General features: G+C 48.2%; 1 protein-coding gene across 11 annotated transcripts in view; it reads left to right on the top strand.

Annotated features, from left to right (window-relative positions):
* Nucleotides 1-13,870, top strand: part of TMEM94 (transmembrane protein 94) — a 50,667-nt gene that overhangs the window by 31,821 nt on the left and 4,976 nt on the right. For 7 of the 11 annotated variants that reach the window (XM_030505700.1, XM_030505711.2, XM_030505710.2 and 4 more), the window contains 14 exons: nucleotides 84-402; nucleotides 1,149-1,322; nucleotides 4,500-4,602; nucleotides 5,794-6,011; nucleotides 7,221-7,402; nucleotides 7,563-7,701; nucleotides 8,311-8,426; nucleotides 9,141-9,240; nucleotides 10,586-10,694; nucleotides 11,203-11,392; nucleotides 11,938-12,015; nucleotides 12,387-12,472; nucleotides 13,055-13,136; nucleotides 13,444-13,598. In XM_030505700.1, the coding sequence (XP_030361560.1) occupies nucleotides 84-402; nucleotides 1,149-1,322; nucleotides 4,500-4,602; nucleotides 5,794-6,011; nucleotides 7,221-7,402; nucleotides 7,563-7,701; nucleotides 8,311-8,426; nucleotides 9,141-9,240; nucleotides 10,586-10,694; nucleotides 11,203-11,392; nucleotides 11,938-12,015; nucleotides 12,387-12,472; nucleotides 13,055-13,136; nucleotides 13,444-13,598 (2,051 nt within the window). The remainder of the gene's footprint in view (nucleotides 1-83; nucleotides 403-1,148; nucleotides 1,323-4,499; nucleotides 4,603-5,793; nucleotides 6,012-7,220; nucleotides 7,403-7,562; nucleotides 7,702-8,310; nucleotides 8,427-9,140; nucleotides 9,241-10,585; nucleotides 10,695-11,202; nucleotides 11,393-11,937; nucleotides 12,016-12,386; nucleotides 12,473-13,054; nucleotides 13,137-13,443; nucleotides 13,599-13,870) is intronic. The other 4 variants (XM_030505703.2, XM_030505707.2, XM_030505704.2 and 1 more) reach the window with 3 other exon arrangements.

The following is a 13,870-nucleotide window of genomic DNA, read 5'->3' as shown; positions in this document are numbered from 1 at the left end:
GAATTCAGTTGGGAATTGCCTGTGGGATTCTAGGCTCCAGCTGTAGTCATTGTAACCAACTGGAATTTTCCTGTCTCTTGGAGCAGGTTGTTGGTGACAGTGAGGTGATGACTTGTGAGGCTGAAGACTTTGTGTGTGACTACCACCTTGAGATGCTTAGCCTGTCCCAAGACCAGCAGAACCCCTCCTGCATCCAGTTTGATGACTCCAACTGGCACATGCACTTGAATTCCCTCAAACCTCTGGGCCTCAATGTGCTGCTCAACCTCTGCAATGCCAGTGTGACGGAGCGTCTGTGCCGCTTCTCTGACCACCTCTGCAACATTGCCCTCCAGGAAACTCACAATGCTGTGCTGCCTGTCCACGTGCCTTGGGGCCTCTGTGAGCTTGCCAGGCTAATAGGTAAGGAGAAATTGGATGAGCAGGCACGGAGAAATCAGAGCTGTCAATAGGCACTTAATCCTTAGAGAGCACAAGAAAAATACTTCCCTGGTCCTGGTTGCTGAGAAGGTGAAATTACAGACCTGACTCTGTTGTTCAGTTGCCAGAAGAGTCTTTTAAAGAGATTGCTTTTGGCAAGTTCTGACATTGCCGACACCATCAAAGGAACAAATGTCATCAAGGATATTCCCAGCCAGCCCTGGCTAGGCTTGGAATTCTTCTGCTTGAGTCTGCCAACCTCAACAGGAGACAAAGAATACCTGCTAATGGACAGACAGCTGCCCTGCCTTTACAGTGATGCTTTACCAGGAGTTTGGGTATAAATGATGTGAGGTACCTCAGCTTGTTTATAGATGGGAAAACAAAGGCACAGGGGACATGAAGAAGTTAGCTGTAACACTAGGATGAAAATCTGGAAGCTCTGGATGAGCTCACTGCTGTGCTTGTTCTTCAGTGTCACAGATCCTCTCTCCAGTGAACCAGAAGCAGGAAAGCTGTAATTATTAATAACATCAAGTCCTTCTGAATGATTTGCATCGGAGAGCTTGAGCCAGCTTGATGTAGCTGCACAGTGAGCACAGCTCGCCTACCTATTGCTGGGGAGGTGTCAGAATGAGCAAGGGCAGAGCAGGTGGCACAGAAGCAGGAGGAAGGACCTTTCCTTTGCTTTGAGCCTATTTTTAATCCTTGTTGTGTTCACGTTTCAGGTTTCACACCGGGTGCTAAAGACCTTTTCAAGCAGGAGAACTATTTGGCCTTGTACCGCTTGCCAAGTGATGAGATGGTCAAGGAAACAATCCTGGGGAAGCTTTCGTCCATCACCAAGAGGAGACCACCCCTGAGCCACATGATTAACCTTTTCGTGAAGGACACCACTACCAGTAAGGCTGCCCCTTCCTTTGGGTATCTGCTTGGTACAGGAGGAACTTTCCCTGCAGAGAGCCTAGGAAATGCCAGACTGGAATAGTCTGGGGTCACTGTGGGGTGACAGCCTTGCTCTGCCCATGCTCAGTACAGACGTGCTCACCAACCCTTAGTGATCAGTGCTATGGCATACTGAGGGGGGGAATTCTTCCCACCTCTGGCTTACTCCAGGATCATAAATAACTTTTTAGGATTATCTTAGCACTCAGTAAACCTGTTTTCTGCAATCAAATGGCACTGCAGAGCCAGGTAGGGGGTTTATTTGGTTTGGAATAGACTTCATTATGATAGAGAGACTGATACTGCACAGGGCTGAATGTTACTCAGGGTTTTAGCTAGTGATGCTCATCCTTCTGATAACCCAAGTCAAAAGTCATTATCTTTGTGAGTTGTCCATTGCACAGTCCAGTTCTATATTGCATATTAGTAAGAACTCACAGAAATCCCATACAAACTCATGGTGACCATGCATACAACACCTGAAGCCACGCTGACTTCTCCACTCTTAATCCTTCCTAGTCTAATAGGAATGGGCTAGGAGGGAAAGGAATTATAGCTGGGTACCATGAGGTCTTAAAGCACCTCAGCAAGATTTAGCAGCTTGCCTGTCTTGGTCTCTTCATAATACCTTAAAATGGACTGAAGTTGGCTCTCGGGAGTTGACAGACATTTGATATTGAATCTAAACCATTATTATTCTGCTGGCCAGAGGTTTCCCAGGTAAAGTGGCTTCTCTTGCCCAATTCCTCTTAAATTTTTATCTTAACCCGGGGAGGAGCTTTTTCATTTCTCCTGCTTGCTGCTCTCCTGCCTTTGTGAGCAAGAATTTTTCTGATGCTGAGATTCTCACCGTAGCAAAACCCCTTTAATGTTTAATGTTGCCTCATTTCAACTCCTTATCCTCCTTTTCAAATGGTTTAGTTTTAGAGGCTGGAGCTTAGACAAACGTGTGTGTGACCTGGATTACACTGTCTAGAGCAGATTCTGAGAGGAATGTTGCCAGTGGGGTTAGTTAACCATGGGAACACCTCTTGTCCCTTGAAACTCTTACGTGTACAAGCAGAAAGAATGGCTTGTGCAGATGGTACTGGCTGCAATCAAATGACTCTGTTCGTGCAGAGCCGGAGCAGATGATCACAACTAACCTCTCTTGAGCCATTATTTGTGAATCAATCTTTGAATCCACCCACTCCCAGGACGTGCTGAAGTCAAAGGGAGATACATCATAAATCCTACAGCTGTAACAGAAATAGGAGGCAGCTTATCTGTATGCTCCCTTGCTGCTCCATGGAAATACGTGTCTCGTCATCTGGCAGCGTTCATCCCCAATCCATAGTAACCACATGGAAACGAGGGGCTCACCGTCATCTTCGGTGGAGTAAAATGCCTTGATACCATCTCTGCCTGCCTTTGCTGTAGCTGCACTCTTCCATTCCTTTTGCTCTGTGTCACTGGCTCAGCTGGAGCAGCTTGGTTCTTCCTAATGAGTCCCAGCACTCATGAATGGCTGTCATACTCCCTGTCCTATTCATTAGTTTTCTCCCTCGTGCCAGAGAAATCCTGGCCTGCAACTTCATGATTTGAGAAGGGAAGAGGCTGAGCTCATTTTACTGGCAATGAAAGCTGAATGAACTCCTTCCAGTTTGCAGTGCCTGCTGTCACTGCCATTTACCCCTTAGGACTCTTGTGCAGGATACTGATGCTGCTGAATGGGAAATGGGTTGCAGTTGCTGTCAGGCATGAACGTAGCTATGGCTGTGATCATCTGCATGCTCTTGCTCTGTGTCCAGGGCATAGTTTTTGCATCAATCAATAAACATCTCTTGTTCCTTCTTTCCTAGCAAGGACTATCTGGCTCTAGGAGCGAGGTGGGAAGGATTAGGTGTTCATACAATAAAATTAACCAGAGTTCAGCACAAGTTCTCCTTTGTGTCCCTGACACAGGCTCCTCCTTTCACACACAGCTCCTATTAGCTGGAGGTTTGTTATGCTGATAAACTTGGCCTGTGATAGCTATTTATAGCAGAGAGCTGCTCTGTTTTGGAAAATCCTGCTGTGTTCCTGAAGGTTCCTGCCTGCTTTGTGCCAGTGGATATTCCTGGCTCTTGGTTTCACCAGCTCGTGGGAGCATTTGCACTCAGCAGCAGTGCCTGCAAGGAGCCTTTGGGCTCATTTTTCTTGGCAGTGAGGTTTTGCCATTAGATCAGCTTTGGAGCTGTTGGGGGCAAAGTCACGGAGCAGCTGGAGGAGGGAACCTCCACAGGGAAGTCGACGTGTGTGCAATGTTAATGTATCAGTGCAAGGGAAAGGCAGCAGGAAGTATGGAGGGGGAGGCAGCATCCTTTACCTTGTGTCCCGTGCCTGGGACCTGCATCAGACAAGTGCTATCACACACCTTTGAGAAGCTCTTTTGAACACCCCTGTCTACAAGAGGGAACAGAAGATTTTAAGTCTGTGTTAAAGTAGTGGAAGAAGAAACCAGGGCAAGCTGTGGTGTCTTGATTCTCAGTTCTTCTCTGATCACAACAGGAGTTACTTCTCTAGAGTCTGTTATGCTGAACTTCTGACTTAACACGTTTTCAGGACCCTTTGTGAAACAAGCTGCTGTCTCATGGGTCACACTGTAGAATTAGCTTATGCTGCTTGGATGGAAGGTACTCAAGAATAGCTCTTACCTTTTAGATCCACGCCTGGCCTGAAACTGAATGCACTTCCCAGTGGAGGCAGACTTTGATCCTCACAGGCTCATCAATGCTGCTTGTAGTCTCATGGGAAGAGGCACACAGGAATAAGTTTTCTTCTGTTCTGTGGATACAGGAGCAAGATATTATCCCATTTGTTGTAGGAGCAGAACCGTTACAACAGGGCAAATAGGAACTGACTGCGTGGCTCACATTTTATCACAGCCTTGTCTGAACTCACAGTTAGACAAATAGCAGCTGAACACATATCATCCAGTCTGGAATAATTTCTCAATGGGTACTGAAGACTTATAACAGAGGAAAGGGGCTATTTGGGGTGCATCAAGGCAGTTTGAATACTTGCTTCTAACAAAGAAGGGAGCAGCTGGAATGATATCCCTTAACTGGGAGCCTGTATGTGTGATGCTGACTCGTTGTTCTCCTACACTTCAGGCACGGAGCAGATGTTTTCCCATGGGACAGCTGACCTCATCCTCGAGGCCTGCACAGACTTTTGGGATGGTACCGACATCTACCCGCTCTCTGGCTCTGACAGGTGGGCCCTGTGTCACCGGCTGCAATTGCAGATCACCCTTTGTTAAAATTCCCTTTCCTGGTGTTCCTTAAGCTATCTAATAGAAGCTTCAAGCAGGTGATGAACAGGAGCCATCTCTGCTTGTAATGAATTGTTGAAATTATAGCAGCATAAGAGATGAGACAGCAACAAGCAATCTGTTGGCCTGTAAGATGAAGAGACTTACATATCTGTTAACACATTAGCCTCTTCTAAGTGGACTATTATGTAGTAGGACCATGAATTATAATCAGGTCCTGTGCTGGTGGCAGATAATTTTTGTTGTTGTTCAAGACAAATGCCTTGTCTTACACGAAATGCAGAGTGATCAATTCTACCTGCTGCTGCCAGCTTCAAACCAGTCCACCACCATGCATCACACCCTGTTAGTCCTGCTGCACCATCTGACAGTGTCTGTTGTATTCTCATCTACAGGCTAAATGTCTGTTCCCACCAGCAGAGCAGAACAGTGATGTTTAGTTTCATTGACCAGCAGCACATTATTCTTCTTCTAAGGCTGCTTATCCTTAGGTGTAAGAAAACTCCCACTGGTTCTTTTTGGAATATCATCTTCGAAGCCAATGAAGAATCCTATATGTAGTCTGATTTGTTTCCTTTGTGATTTCAACTTAGAGAAGGAACTTTACACTATTCCAGTGACTGAATATTGCCTAAATGGAGGCTTTCCATGCAGCTCCTGGGACCCAAATCTGAAAGGGGTTGGGAGAAAAGTCTGTTGCTGTAACTATCTCTGCAATAGATACTGTTGTCAGAGTTGTCAGTTCCTCCCTGGGTGTTTATCTCCTTACAGATAAGTTCTTTCTGATGGATTAAGCTTCTGCTGTCATGCAGTGAACTTCCTTGGAGTCATCTGGCAACCATATAGAGCGTATTACATTAATAAGTGTATTCAAAGAGCACTGTGTTCATACTCATCAATCTGTCTGATGAGCAAACAGAAACCTTCACCACTGCTCCTGCTGGAATATGTGTTCTTCTTGTCCTAGTTTGTTGTTTCTAGTGCCTGTAGCTTCGAAAATGAAGAAACTGTAAGGAAAGGCTTTTTTAGAGCCTCTCATCACTCCTCATGGAATAATTGAACTGCAGTGTCCATTGTCAGAAAAGAGGCATATTTCTGCTTAACTTTGCCTGTTTTTTCTCTCTTCCCCATAGGAAGAAGGTGTTGGATTTCTACCAGCGAGCCTGCCTCTCAGGATACTGTTCTGCCTTTGCATACAAGCCAATGCATTGTGCCTTGTCCTCCCAGCTCAATGGCAAGTGCATAGAACTGGTGCAGGTCCCTGGGCAGAATGCTATCTTCACGTGCTGTGATCTCCCTGGGACAACCCCCATCAAGCAGAGCAGTCGGAGGAATAGCTGGAGCTCAGATGGTACGTGTCCTCTGTGCTGTCTATAGTAAGTTCTGCTGCTGGGCCAGGTGCTTGCTCTCTCATCAGTCTAGAGCTGTAAGAACATTGTTATTCAGAGCAGCAGATGGAAATTGAGAGCTAAGGGTTTCTGAAGTAGCTGCATTTCCAGAGGGAGTAAGGATGTAGCAGCTGGTAGGTATGTTTCTAAGTCAGTTCCTGATGCTTGCAGAGAAATTCTACGTGAGGGAAGCCTATTTCTTAAAGCAGGCGACTCACAGACAAGATTCCTGGTATTTCAATACGTGGTTTGTTATTTGTCTAATTCTATGGAAATCACATATGTTGGGTTTTTCAAAGGAATTACACGCGTGGTGGTATGTGACTATTCTCCCTTGATTTTGTTGCTGTGCTGGAGGAACCGATTGCCACCAGATGAATTGTCCATCTCCTCAGAACAGTAACGAAGCTGAGAATAAGCACATACCATTAGGTGACTCCAAGAGGCTCTTTTGGAAAACCAGTCCTAATCTCTTTCTGCCTTGGTCTCCCATTCTGTAACATGTGGATTATGGGATTCCCAGCTGCTGGGAGGCAGTTGTGACTGAGTGTTTTCAGCACACTCTGCAGTCCCACCTGTGGCAAGCTTTGCAACTGTGTGAAGCGTTGTATTATTTTCCTCCTGCTGCATCCAGCTCCCATTCACCACGAGCTGAGCTGGGAATGGTGAAGGAACCCTGTCAAAGGGCCTTTGCAGGCTCTTTGGGAACACCTACAATGTCACTGGAGGGAATATGCTCCAGTTCTTTTGTATCAGCCCCACGTACTCGATGCCAGTCTGCCTCAGCTCGGCTCCCCATGTTGTTTAAGCACAGAATGATGTGTTTAAAATGCACATGTGAACATCATGCAGCACACATCCTTTACCTTTCTGCCCCAGTTCTTTGTGACTGATCCTTGTCTTCTGTTTTGTCTTTTTCCCTTCCATGCTCACTGTTTCGTGCTTGTGTTCTTGGTCACACATGTGGGGATGTCCTGATACCACTTCTGTGACTGGGTATGCTGGGACAAATGGATGTCTCTTCATCTTTCCTCCTGTGTGTGTGTATCTGCATGTTTCTGGGTACTGTGTCTTTGGGTGTTATCTGGGTGGCCTCTCCCACCATTTGTGCTTTGATGCACACGTGGTCCCTCGTGTCTCAATGTGCTTGCGTGTTGTTTGCATGCCTGAAGAAGGGATTGGGGAAGTGATGGAGAAGGAAGACTGTATCCAGGCTCTGAGCGGACAGATCTTCATGGGAATGGTCTCGTCTCAGTATCAGGCCCGGCTTGACATTGTCCGCCTCATTGATGGATTGGTCAATGCCTGCATCCGTTTTGTCTACTTCTCCCTGGAAGATGAGCTCAAAAGCAAGGTAAGCTCTGCTGAACCTGAACTTGCATGTCCCCTGGCTGGCAGACTGGAGAGTCCAGCTCCAGGGCAATCTAAGGTTAATCTGATTCACCTAATGGGTCCAGTCTGCAACGCTCTGGCCTGGACAGTGACACTAAAATCTTCTCTCTGCTCATCTACAGGTGTTTGCTGAGAAGATGGGTCTTGAGACTGGCTGGAATTGCCACATCTCTTTAACACCCAATGGTGATGTGCCTGGCTCAGACATCCCTCCCTCTAGCCCCAGCCATGCTGGCTCTCTGCACGATGACCTCCATCAGGGTGAGAGAACCATGCCTAAGCCACTTTCAATGTTTCCTGGATGGTTCTTTTAAACCCATTGATAGGTTCCTGTGTCCTCACCAGCTACCTGATCCTTCAGAGCTTTGAGCACAAACCTGGATGGGCCTGAGGTGTGTGTGTGTGAGAGAGTGCCTTACATTTATAGCCTGTGTACCCAGTCAGCACCACAGCTGTGGGAAGCAGGCATCCTCCTGCCAGGATTTTACAACTGCTCATTAATGCTTTTGGTTCTTGCTGGGGCCCTGCTCAAGCCACTGAGGGTCTCTTGCCTGTGCATTTTGCTTTCTTCTCACCTCAGGTGGGATTTCTTTACTCTCTTCTTCCCCCAGAAGAAAGAGAGCAGAAGAGAGAAACTGCCATGTCTCCAAAGAGCAGAGCCTGGGCTCACATATCTACCTCTGAGCAGATTAGTCATCTAAAAATACTGCATTTTAGATGACTGAGTGGGATCTAAGTGTTGCTAACCTAGAAAATCAGACCTCACATTTCCTATCTTCTGCAGTGCCACGTGAATACACCATGTGGGTGGCACAGGGGTGGCAGAGGCAGGATTGTGCTGATTGTTTATGCTGCTTCTTTCTGCTCCAGTTTCTCGAGATGATGTGGAGGGGCTTCTGCTGATGGAAGAGGAAGGGCACTCGGATCTCATCAGCTTCCAGCCAACAGACAGTGATATCCCCAGCTTCCTGGAGGACTGCAACAGGGTGAGGTCCCTTTTCCCTACACACCTTGCACTGTTGTCATGGCCAGCAGCATCACCTCATTGCTTCTAGAGCGAATTCCTCTTCAAAGCAGCTTAACTGGTTTGCATTGGGACTCCTGATCTCCCTCCCACCCTCTTCCAGCTTGCTATCTAGAGCCTGGGAAGTTCGAGGTTCCCTCAGTTAATCACTTTTACTGAACAGAGGTTTTTTTGGGAGTTTAGGAATGGAGATGATCACACAGCTTTGAAAGCCACATCTCAGTCCATCTGTGTCCCCTTCCCATGTGCTGGGCAGGGAATGGGAACATCCCCACGTTCTATGCAGACAGAAGAAACTGTCCTTCCTCCAGCTGTGAGCCATGGCTTGTGCTGCCCAGTAGCCAGTGTGGGACAAGCTCTTCCTGTCTCATACAGAGCTCAGACATGATATAGAGCTAGTTGCTGGGAGGCAGCACATAGTCTCTGACTAGTTTCTCCACACAGGTAACAAGTCCTTAGAACTCCTTGACCACAGGTTTTACCATGCTGGTCCTACAAACCTTGATGGCAAGCACAGTTTGGCATGTCAGCATGGACTTTGTACAGTGGCTTGGGAAAGCCAGCTCCTGCCTGCAGGGACAGCAGTGTGCATCTGATCTTGCACTTGCAGTTCCCTCTGCAATGCCTCTCCTCACACACACACTCCCCTGCTTAGTCTCTTCTTTCTCTTTTCCAGGCCAAACTCCCCCGGGGGATCCACCAGGTGAGACCTCACCTGCAGAACATAGACAATGTGCCTTTGCTGGTGCCCCTCTTCACAGACTGCACCCCAGAGAGTAAGTGGCACAGAGCCTGGGTCTGTCCTGTCCTTCCCCAGCCGTTTGCTCTGGCTCATCTGGCTGTGGACATGGGTGAAGGGAAGGGAATACAGCCCCGAAATCTAGAAGGACATTTTGATGTTAACAACCTTGTGGGAAGCCAGGTGTTAACTTCATTTTAGTGATGCTGTTTCCTAGCTACAGAATCGGGCTAACAACTGCTCCTTTCAGTTTGTATTCATAAGACACACTAAAGCAAGCATCCAAAATACTGCTGCCTTCTATTAAATAAGCATTATCAGTGTGCTAGAAGACTCTGATCTCTGCTCACAACCCTCACTGCCCTTTTATAACTTGGAAATCACTTCCCAGGATGATTTTCCTCTGGCAGTTGCTGTTAACACCTTCTGCTTTGCAGAGCTTTTGATTGCAGGGACCAGAAAGGATGTATTTTAACTCTGAGAGCTACTATTTTAGCTAAGAGATGGGCTGAGTGCTCAGCTGGCCAATACCTGTACACCTTACAGTGTAAGTTCCAAGCACCATTAGGTGTTTCAGGTACCTCTGGGCACAGTTTAGAGAGGCAGTGAGGACCAGTTACAGCCCAGCCTGCCCAAGCACTCAGTGCCCAGGAAACTCCTCTCTTTTTGGCAGAAGTGGTTGTTTCCTGCCTCCTCTAACCCCTTGCAGTGCTGCAGATCTGGGTGCACCAGCCATTAGATAAGCTGTTTACACAGGAACCTGCAGAGAGCGGGTTTGGGTTTGGTTTGTTTCTTGGTTTTCTTTCTTTTTTCCTAGAAAATCCATACACACAGAGAGCACTGGGCATAAAGCTGCAGAAGAAAAAGCACATCAAACAGCAGCTTTGATTTCGAGGCCTCAGGAGGGTGTTAATAAAGAACTAGATGAAGGCTAGAGGTAGTGGTTGGAGTGCAGGAATAGGGGCTGGCTCTGAGTATGGCTAAGCTTGGCACTGCTTTTGGAGTAGTTTGTTGTATTCCCTCTGTTCCTTTAGACTTATAACAGTAGTGATGTGCTGCTGAGCACATTCTACATTGTATGTTTATTTTAGGTTCGAATTATTTGAGTTTATTTAATGTTCTGCTATACCTACAGCTCTGGTCTGAAAGAGAGGTCCTAGAGATGCAAATCCCTGAGTCCCAGTGCTGGCAATCACAGCTCAGCTCCTGCCATGAATCAGCTGTGTACTTTGTAGATCTCATTGTACCTGAGTGATGAATATCAGTTGGGGTAACTTGCAAAGCTCTGGCTGCTTGTCATCCAGCCTGGAAGGGGGGTGTGAAACTGCATCCGTGAGCACGATGAGATAACACGCTGGGTTTCTCCTCCTGTCCCTTTACAGCCATGTGTGAGATGATCAAGATCATGCAGGAGTATGGGGAGGTGACTTGCTGCCTGGGAAGCTCTGCCAACCTGCGGAATAGCTGCCTCTTCCTGCAAAGTGATATCAGGTAGGGCAGGATCCAAACTCCTCCTGCTGCCTTTACCTTATGCTTGGCAAGTGCCCAGCCATGGGTCACTGGATTGGGCAAAGGGAATGCTCACAATTGCTGTCCATTACAAACTGCTTTGTCTCCATAAGGGAGATCTGGGATGAGTGGATGGGATGATGACCTAGATCCCCTGACACAGACATTTCTCTCCATCTTTGAGAGGAAGGTGCTAAAGTGTTGTGCACCAAGTGGCATTACACATGCTTCTCATTGGATGGAAATACCCCTTTGGATCAGCCAATTTGTTGACCTTGCACACCACAAACCCAAAATATGTTCATTATTTCTCTGGGAATAACAAAGTCTAGGGAAGATTGATCCTAAATTCATGTCACAGCTCAGGACTTCTCTACCAGCAAGGTAGATAGAGGTGGCATAGCACAGCTTTACAAGCTGGACTGCGTTGAAACATAGGTTCTCCTCTGGGATGAGGACTTTCCCTCATGCTCCTGTGTTGTCCTTGCAGTATAGCACTGGACCCTCTCTACCCATCTCGCTGCTCCTGGGAGACGTTTGGCTATGCCACCAGCACCACCATGACTCATGTCTCTGATGAGCTCACCCCTCTGCAGCTCTCAGGGCAGCTCAACAGCCTGCCTTGCTCCATGTCCTTCCGCCAAGAGGAGAGCACCAGCATCATCAGGCTCATCGAGCAGGTAAGCCAGGCACATCCCCTCTCTGACACTCACCCCTCTTCCTGCAGCTCACAAAGAGCAAAGCCAGGAGCTCACGTGAGCATTCTTGGAGTTACCCACAGTAAGCTGCCAGCATTAGCTTTGCTGGTGTCTCCTGTCCTTTGTTCAGGAAGCACAACAGAGAGAACTCTTCCTGCTTGGCCCTACTAGTCCAAGGGGTAAGGGATGGTTTGGGAATGGTGCCTTGTGGCCACAGAACATGAATACTGCTCAGTTGGATAAAGTAGAAGCTTGCAGAGATCCCAAACCAGTGCAGTGCTGGGGAGAAGCGGTACCCCAGAAAAGCCAGGAGGTTTAAACTTAACCCTTGCCTAAATTCTGCCTTCCCTTCACAACCTCTACATGTAGGCAAGAGACCTTCCCCTTTTGCTTACAGCGTGTCCACATCCTCTCCCCTCCCACTTCCCCTGCAGGCCCCATGTCCTGCCCCTGCCTGCCAATAATTGCTCTTGGCTGATAACTGCTCCCATCACAGAAGGGCTCTGAGGGCTTGTGCTTCCTTCCAGGCCAGGCATGCAACCTATGGGATCCGCAAGTGTTTCCTCTTCCTGCTGCAGTGCCAGCTGACCTTGGTTGTCATTCAGGTGAGTCCTGGCCTAGCTGGGGACAGCATTTAGCTCCGAGGACAGCAGTGCTAGCATGGATGTGGGTGGCTGCAGTGGGGCAAGTGAGCAAAGTAGCCTTTAGTCAGGTTTACACAGGATGCTTGGGGAAGGTGCAGACAGAGACGATGTGATCTCAGCTGCATTGCCCTTCTCCCTGACCCTCCTACAGGGCTTTCTTCTCAAACCCTTTTTCCTTGGGGAAAAGCATCCCTGGAGCATGTGCAGGGGCTGTGCAGTGGCAGCCTAGTTACCAGCTCATCCCAGTGTTTTGGGGGAGGATGATAGCACCTTGGGTGACAACACTGTCCTAGCACTGCTCATGCTCTTCACTCTGGGTTGTTCCTGTGCAGTTCCTCTCCTGCCTGGTGCAGCTGCCCCCCATCCTCAGTACCACGGACATCGTGTGGCTCTCCTGTTTCTGCTACCCACTGCTCAGGTGAGTCTGTCAGACAGGGTGGAATCTGCCTCCCACCCACAGGATGCACTGACCAGTCCCCCAGCCTCACTGTGTCCATGGTAAAAGGAAGCTGACATCACCCACAGCATGGTAAGAAGGCTGGAAGGATTATTCCAAACACCTGCTTTGACAAGGTGCTTGGAAACACAGAGAGGAGCATTTGAGTACTGCTGTGTTAGCCCTGCCTGCTGTCTGAGAGCTGCTACTGTCTTGTGGCTTGAACCTCCAGCTGAAATCATCTTCTTATCATTATCACATCTTAGTATCATTAACCCTGATACTGTCACACTGTTTGGAGTGTGATGGAGAACCTAGTGAGTCAGGCAGAGGTCAAAGTACCATGGGTGGTGTGTTCCCTGTCACACATTTGGAGATCACCTCTCTCCCTGGTTGTACCAGACATAACATGTTTTATAGCTTATGCTTGAGGCAGTGGCCAGATAAGTGCCAATGCTCCAAACAGTCTGAGGAGGTTATTTGGGTTCAAATGTTAAACAGTCAAAAAAGCAAGAGTTCTGGTGCCTGAACTTGTTACTGAGACACTAACTTACCTTTCTGCAGCATCTCACTCCTGGGAAAGCCTCCCCACAGCTCCATCATGACCATGGCCACAGGAAAAAACTTGACTTCCATTCCTAAAAAGGTAGGTGACCCATCAGATTTAAACAGTTCACACTTTCTCTCTTCTGCTTTGTCCCAGTGTTGATGCATAGCTGGGGCCCTGTGCACTCCCAGCTCACTTGGGAAGTTGATCCATAGCATAAGCCATGCTATCCAAAAGTCTGGCATGGACAGGAAGGGAATCCCTTAGTGCCAGTGTGCCCACAGGGCAGCATCTCACCTGTACTACAGCTTGTCTTTTGCAGCCACTGATCCCCTGATGGCTCATGCAGGGGAGGTTGGGCCAGTGACATGCCCACATCATCCTCCTGCCTCTCCCTCATTCACAGACTCAGCACTACTTCCTGTTCTGCTTCCTGCTGAAATTCAGCCTGACCATCTGCTCCTGCCTCATCTGCTTCGGGTTCACCCTGCATGAGTCCTGCAGAGGGGTGAACACTACCAGCCTCAATCTCACAGCCTGCTCCTCCATCATGCTGCACAGGTGAGAACTGAGCCTGGCACACACAGCCCTCGCCCTGCAGGGCCTCTTGCTCTTACCCTTCCCAGGAAGGACTGGTTCCCCTCTAACAACCTTCAGACTCTTGCATGACCCAGCTATAATGGCTATACAGAGGATGGGGTGCTCTCCCCATAGCCTTGACAACTACAGCTTTGCTCACTGTTGCCTCCTGGTACTAGGGCAGCCTGACTCCAAGCTCAGGCTTAGCTCTCTCAGCAGGGGACATGGCCCTGGTGGGAACAGGTCAGACAGTA

Source organism: Strigops habroptila, chromosome 14 (genome assembly GCF_004027225.2).
Source record: "Strigops habroptila isolate Jane chromosome 14, bStrHab1.2.pri, whole genome shotgun sequence".
NCBI classification, from domain to species: domain Eukaryota; kingdom Metazoa; phylum Chordata; class Aves; order Psittaciformes; family Psittacidae; genus Strigops; species Strigops habroptila.
Note: the sequence above shows the minus strand (reverse complement) of the source record. Positions and strands in the feature narration are given on the sequence as shown.